General features: G+C 43.4%; 1 protein-coding gene across 10 annotated transcripts in view; it reads right to left on the bottom strand.

Moving 5' to 3' along the window:
* Positions 1-7,639, bottom strand: part of LOC122542348 (NACHT, LRR and PYD domains-containing protein 3-like) — a 148,511-nt gene that overhangs the window by 29,280 nt on the left and 111,592 nt on the right. For all 10 annotated transcript variants that reach the window (XR_006309781.1, XR_006309782.1, XM_043680034.1 and 7 more), the window contains one exon: positions 2,340-2,510. Coding sequence is in view for 8 of the 10 variants with exons in the window: in XM_043680034.1 (XP_043535969.1) it covers positions 2,340-2,510 (171 nt within the window). In the remaining 2 variants the exon portion in view is untranslated. The remainder of the gene's footprint in view (positions 1-2,339; positions 2,511-7,639) is intronic.

Here is a 7,639-nt window from a genome sequence, read left to right as displayed (position 1 = left end):
GGGAGCGGCGGTGGAGGAGGGCCAGCACCTCCATATCCTCGGCAGAGTGGGAGGGGGGGTTGAAATGTTGGGCCACGGGGCGGTTTGGTTGATTGGTGCGGGTGTCTCGGAGGTGTTCCCTAAAGCGCTCTGCTAGGAGGCGTCCAGTCTCCCCAATGTAGAGGAGACCGCATCGTGAGCAACGGATACAATAAATGATATTAGTGGATGTGCAGGTAAAACTTTGATGGATGTGGAAGGCTCCTTTAGGGCCTTGGATGGAGGTGAGGGAGGAGGTGTGTGCACAGGTTTTACAGTCCACCCTCCTCTAGCTTATCTCTCCACGCTTCAGGCTCTCTGCCTTTATTCCTGATGAAGGGCTTTTGCCCGAAACGTCGATTTTGCCTGTCCTCGGATGCTGCCTGAATTGGCATTTTATAAAGTTCACCTTTTGGAACAAGACCAGCCAGATGTAAAACTCGGAGGCAGATTCTCAACGAGGCCTCACACCTACAATTCAGTGTCTGACCTGAGGTTTTATCTTTTGTATCTCTACTTGATTGAAGTTTGGGAAATTAGGCAGATACTAATAAAACCTTTAATTAATTCAGGGCAGAGACTTGAAACAGATTCTGAATTTGTGTCTTAATCAATTGAAATTAGCATCTATTTTCTAACAGAGCTCTCCAGCAGCCATTTTAGATTTTATAGATTTAGATTACTTACAATGTGGAAACAGGCCCTTCGGCCCAACAAGTCCACACCGACCCGCCGAAGCGCAACCCACCCATACCCCTACCCCTACATTTACATTTACCCCTTACCTAACACTACGGGCAATTTAGCATGGCCAATTCACCTGACCTGCACATCTTTGTGACTGTGGGAGGAAACCGGAGCACCCGGAGGAAACCCACGCAGACACGGGGAGAACGTGCAAACTCCACACAGTCAGTCGCCTGAGGCGGGTATTGAACCCGGGTCTCTGGCGCTGTGAGGCAGCAGTGCTAACCACTGTGCCACCGTGCCGCCCACATCCCAACAGTGTGGAAACAGGCCATTTGGCCCAACAGGTTCACACCGACCCTGCAAAGAGTATCCCACCCAGACCTATTGCCCTACCCTGTTATTTTTACATTTCCCCTGACTAGTGCACCTAACTGACACATCCCTGAATACTATGGGCAATTTAGCATGGCCAATTCACATAACCTGCACATCTTGGACTGTGGAAGGAAACCAGAGCACCTGGAGGAAACCCACACAGACACAGGGAGAATGTGCCAACTCCATACAGACGGTTGCCTGAGGGTGGATTCAAACCCTGGTCCTTGGGCGCTGCAAGACAGCAGTGCTAACCACTGAGCCACCATGCCACCCACTCCACTTACAACAATTGTATGATCCTTTGATCTCTCTGCCTATAAACTCTCCATTGGTGTGCCCTCTCTCACTGCACCTGATGTAGGAATGTGGCTCTGAAAGCTTGTGATTTAAAATAAATCTGTTGGACTATAACCTGGTGTTGTGCGATTTTTGACTTTATTCCTTAATGATGAAGTCTAGAATACTGTATGCTTTATTAACACCTTTACCTGTCCAACCACTTTCAATGACTTATGCACATATCCACCCATGTTTCTCTCTTCCTGCACACTCTTTGGAAGTTACCCTTTATCTTAAACTGTCTCTCACGGTCTTTGTACTAAAGCATAACATCTCAAACTTCTCCACTTCAAAGTTCATCTATCCACATTTGTTGCACAAACTTGCCAAAGTCTTTTTGAAGTTCTAAACACTTTACCATTCTTCTAAGTTTTATGTCATTTGCAAACTTTGATACTACCCCCGCACACCAGGATTGAGGTCATATATATATCAGGAAAAGCAAGAATCTCAATATCAACCCTTAGGGAACATAATTTTTTTTGTCCTTCCAGACTGATTTACACATCCTCATGAGACAGACTTTCATCCCTGCTTTATTCTCACCCCTTGGAACCAAGAACCTCTCTGATGACGTTGGGAAACAGAAACAAATTTTCAACATTCCCATTGATTAATTATGTCTTTCCAATTGTCATTCTGGATTGTATCCACACTTCCACTAGGTCCTACTAGAGTTAGCCATGTGTAACAAGTTCTGCAAAGTCAAGTGGGACTCTGTTTCTCTCTCCATGGATGCTGCCAGACCTGCTGAGTATCTACAGTACTTTGCATTTTATTTCATGCCTTGAGTACTTTATTTTTGAGTCCATCTTAAAAAAACTATGCTGTTCAAAAATTTAGTCATGTAAAACAGAGACGCTTCGAGGAATACTGGTTCAAATATCAAATCATCCAAACAGTAAACAACCCACCTCAATTTTTGCAGTTTGCAGACATTGTTCTTCAATGCACGACACAGAATTTTAACTCCAGCATTACCAAGCTTATTGTGAGTCAGGCTCAGATGAAACAATGCTTTGTTTTGGGTGAGAACAGAACTCAAGACCTCACAACAGTCGCTGCTGATCTGGTTGTGATTAAGACTGGAGCAGAAAGCAAACATTTTCATGTCATTTACAGTGAGATAATTATGAATTCCTAAAGTATCTATTTTATACAGAATCACATGGTATTTACACTAAAGACACAGATTATTTGTCCTAGATGAATCAATGCTGGTTCATATGAGACTCCTCCCAGTATAGTTTGTAGAATTCCTATTATTTCTTTCTCTCTTCTATCTTGATGTAGTTTAACATTAATATGTTAATCCTATTACAAGAAATCCAAGGAGTCCATGGATGTCTTTGTAACTAAGACCATCAGGTCAATTGTCCCTACCCTCACACCGATGAGCTAAGCTGGCCAAATCTCCTCTCTTTACACTCACAGTATTTTTCTTTTCAGATGTTTTTCTCTCCTTTAAAACCTCCTCAACCTTTACCCTTCACCTCAAAACACCAACATTTGCCTCCACTTACTTTGCAAGCTCTTGTGCCCTTTTCAGCTTCCCTTTCCTCTCCAAAGTTGTTGAACATATCACTTCCCAGCTCTGTCTTTCCCAGATCCATGCTTGAATCCCGTCAATCTAGTTTCTGCCCATATCAAATACTGAAAAAGTTCTCAAAGTCATAAATCATATTTTTTTGTGAATGTGACACATCAGTGCTCTGCTTGTCCTGCCTGCAGCCTATAGCATAGTTTAGCATAGATCACTGATTCAACATCCATGCACTATGACTTGTTTTATCTCTCATGACTAGAGTTTCATTTGCAATAGTTTATCTTTCACTCCCACACTGAAGGATCTATCCTTGGACAATTCCAACATCATTGATAATATAATGCCACTTTTAATATGTGCATTGACAGCAACTGATCACCTCTCATGATTCATAGAACACAGAACTGGAGCGGGCCCTTCGGCCCACAACATTGTGCCAAACATGACACTAAATGAAACTAATCCCTTCTGCCTGTCCGTAGTCCATAGCCCTCCATTCCTTGCATATTCATTTACTTATCTAAAAGTCCCTTCAATCTGCCACCACCACCACCCATCACAGTGGGTTCCGAAATCCTACCTTTCTCTGTGTAAAACACCTGACCCTCACATCTCCTTTGAACTTTCCCCTCTCACCTTAAATGTATGCCCCCTTGTATTAAACATTTCAAATCTAGGAACCCTGTCTGTGCATCTCATAATTTTATAGTTTTCTATCAAGTCTCCCCTCAGCCTCCGCTGCTCAAGAGCAAACAAGCTGAGTTTTTCTAGCCTCTCCTTATAGCTCATACCCTCTAATCCAGGAAGCATCCTGGTAAACCTCTTCTGCATTTTCTCCAAAGCCTCCACATCCTTCCTGTAATGTGGCAACCAAAGTTGAATGTGGTCTAAGTGTAGTCTCGCCAAAGTTTTATAAAGCTGCAACTTGAGATCCTGACTCTTGTACTCAACTCCCCAGCCAGTAAAGGCAAGCATGCCATACACTTTCTTTACCACCCTATCTACTTGTGTGGTTACTTTCAAGGATCTGTGGACTTGAACCCCAAGATTCCTCTGTACATCAATACTGTTCAGAATCCTGCCATTAACTGTATACTTTTCTTTGCCATTTGATTTGCCAAAGTGTAGCACCTCACACTTACCCAGATTAAACTGCATCTGCCAACTCTCTATCCATATCTGCAACTGATCTACATCCTATGTATCCTTTGACAACCTTCTACACTATCCATAACTCCACCGATTTTTGTATCGCCTGCAAACTTACTAACCCACCCATCTACATTTTCATGCAAGTCATTTATATAGTGTATCACAAACAGCAGAGGTCCCAGTATGGATCCCTGCAGAACACCACTAGTCATGGAAAACATAACTGAAAACACAGACTGAAAAACACCCTCCCACCACTACCCTCTGACTTCTTTGAGCAAGCTCATTCTGAAGCCACGTGGCCATGGATCCCATGCATCTTAATCTTCTGGAAGAGCCTATCATGTGACATATTGTCAAAAGCCTTTCTAAAATCCATGTAGACAAACATCAACTGCTCTACCGTCATCGATCCCCTTTATGACCTCGTTGAAAAATTCAATCAAGTTAGTATGACCTGACCTGCACAAAACCATGCTGACTGTCCCGAATTAGGTCATGTGTTTCCAAATGTACGTAAATCCTATCCCAAAGAATTCACTTCAATGGCTTCCCAATCACTGATGTGAGACTCACCGTGTATAGCCTTCTGGATTATCCCTATTTGCCTTCTTGAACAGAGGAACAACATTAGGTACTCGCTAGTCCTCTGGGACCTCTCCAGTGGCCAGTGAGGATACAAAGATCTTGGTCAAGGTCCCTGCAGTCTCCTGTCTCGCCTCTCTCAGTAACCTGAGGTACATACAATCGGGCTCTGGGTACTTAACCACCTTAATGTTCTTCAAGAAATCCAACACCACTTCTTTCTTGATCTTAAATGCCCTAGCTTATTAGCATGCTCCATTCTAATCTCACTAACCTCCATATTTTTCTCCTGGGTGAATACTGATGCAAGATACTCATTTAGGATCTCACCCACAACCTCTGCTCCCAAGCACAAGCTCCCTCCTTTATCCCTGAATGGTTGTACCTTCTCCCTAGTTATCCCCTTGTCTTGAATGTATCTATAGAATGGCTTGGGATTCTCTTTAAACCCACTTGCCAAGTCTACTTCATGGCCACTTCCTGCTCTCTTAATTCCCTGCTGGAACACTTTCCTGCTTTCCTTATATTCTTTTTAGGCCTTGTCTGATTTTAGCTTCTGAAACTTTTCATATGCTTCTTTCTCCCTTTTGACTGAATTCACAACCTCCCTCATTATCCAAGGGCTCCTTACCTTGTTATCCTTGTTCTTCCTTCTTACAGGAACATGCTGTTCTTGAACTCTCCCCAGCAAGTAATTAAACAGTGCCCACCTGTAAAATGTGGACTTGCCTGATAAAAGCTCTCCCCAATTAATACTCCCTTAGCTCCTGCCCAATACTGATGTAATTTGCCCTCACCCAGTTTAGTGCCTTCCTGCAATGACCTGACTTTTCCTTGTTCATAGCTGTCTCAAAACGTAAGGAGTTGTGATCACTGTTTCCAAAATGCTCTCCCACTGATAGGTCAATCACCTGGCCAAGCTTATTAGCCAATACAAGGTCCAATCTGGCCCATCCTGTAGTTGGATTATCCACATACTGTTTCAAGAAACCTTCTGAGATGCACACAAATTCCACCCCATCTAAGCTTCTTGCTCACAGTGAGTCCCAGTCAATATTGAGGCAGTTAAAGTCACCTTTCCTTAGTCTATCTACATATTTGTTCCTCAATGTCTCAGTGGCTGTTGAGGGGGTCCTATAGTATAATCCTATCAGAGACATTGCACCCATATTGCCTCAGTGGATGAGCCCTCCAGCATTTCCTCTCTGAGTTCAGATGTGACATTCTGCCTAATTAGTAATGCGACTCCTCCACCTCTTTAACCTTCCTCTCTATCTCGTCTAAAATAATGAAACCCTGGAATATTGAGCAGTCAAACCTGTGCTTCTCTGAACAAAGTCTCTGTAATGGCCACAATATCATAGTCCCATGTACTGATCCAAGCTTTAAGCTCATTCCTTTGCAATCATTACATTATTGGAATGTTTCTTGGACATTCAGACCTAGATAAGCAAAACTTTACTCCACCTAAGTATTAGAAAGATAAAAGCCATGATGCGAGGTTCAAGAGGTTCCTTCAAGTTGTTCCATCCTCTCCCAGGCCATTATCTGAAACTGAACCAGTCCACCCTTTTTCTCATTTGCAACTTCTCCTCTAGCTCTCAGATTTGCAGATATGGTTATGTCATCCGTGACCCCAAGATAAGTTGCTGATCACATTGATCATTGATTCTCCTACCTATTGTATTTGGAAAGGCAAGGATTGATTCGGGACAGTCAACATGGCTTTGTGCATGGGAAATCATGTCACAAACTTGGTTGAGTTTTTCGAAGTAACAAAGAAAATTGATGAGGGCAGAGCAGTAGATGTGACATATATGGACTTCAGTAAGGTGTTCGACAAGGTTCCCCATGGGAGACTGATTAGCAAGGTTAAATCTCATGGAATACAGGGAGAACTAGCCATTTGGATACAGAACTGGCTCAAAGGCAGAAGACAGAAGCTGGTGGTGGAGGGTAGTTTTTCAGACTGGAGGCCTGTGACCAGTGGAGTGCCACAAGGATCGGTGCTGGGCCCTCTACTTTTTGTCATTTACATAAATGATTTGGATGCGAGCATAAGAGGTACAGTTAGTAAGTTTACAGATGACACCAAAATTGGAGGTGTAGTGGACAGCAAAGAGGGTTACCTCAGATTACAACAGGATCTTGGCCAGATGGGCCAATGGGCTATTGGTTAGGCCACTGTTGGAATATTACATGCAATTCTGGTCTCCTTCCTATCGGAAAGATGTTGTGAAAATCGAAAGGGTTCAGAAAAGATTTACAAGGATGTTGCCAGGGTTGGAGGATTTGAGCTATAAGGAGAGGCTGAACAGGCTGGGGCTGTTTTCCCTGGAGCGTCGGAGGCTGAGGGGTGACCTTATAGAGGTTTATAAAATTATGAGGGGCATGGATAGGATAAATAGACAAAGTCTTTTCCCTGGGGTCAGGGAGTTCAGAACTAGAGGGCATAGGTTTAGGGTGAGAGGGGAAAGATATAAAAGAGACCTAAGGGGCAACTTTTTCACGCAGAGGGTAGTACGTATATGGAATGAGCTGCCACAGGATGTGGTGGAGGCTGGTACAATTTCAACATTTAAGAGGCCTTTGGATGGGTCTATGAATAGGAAGGGTTTGGTGGGATATATGCTGGCCGCTGGCAGGTGGGACTAGATTGGGTTGGGATATCTGGTCGGCATGGATAGGTTGGACTGAAGAGTCTGTTTCCATGTTGTACATCTCTATGACTCTATTTCCATTTTCCATTGCCCAACTTCCCCCATTATATCTATCATTGAAGCCTTCATTTTGTTTTGTTACCTTTTGGCTGAATATTCCAATGATCTCCCATATTCAAACATGTGTAAACTTGAGGTCATTAATACCTCTGCTTCCCTGATGCTGTCTCTTTTAACTTTCACCGCTGTGCTCACTGACAAACATCGGCTC

The sequence above is a fragment of the Chiloscyllium plagiosum genome, chromosome 39, assembly GCF_004010195.1.
Source record: "Chiloscyllium plagiosum isolate BGI_BamShark_2017 chromosome 39, ASM401019v2, whole genome shotgun sequence".
Classification (NCBI taxonomy): domain Eukaryota; kingdom Metazoa; phylum Chordata; class Chondrichthyes; order Orectolobiformes; family Hemiscylliidae; genus Chiloscyllium; species Chiloscyllium plagiosum.
This window is presented reverse-complemented; position numbering and strand designations above follow the sequence as displayed.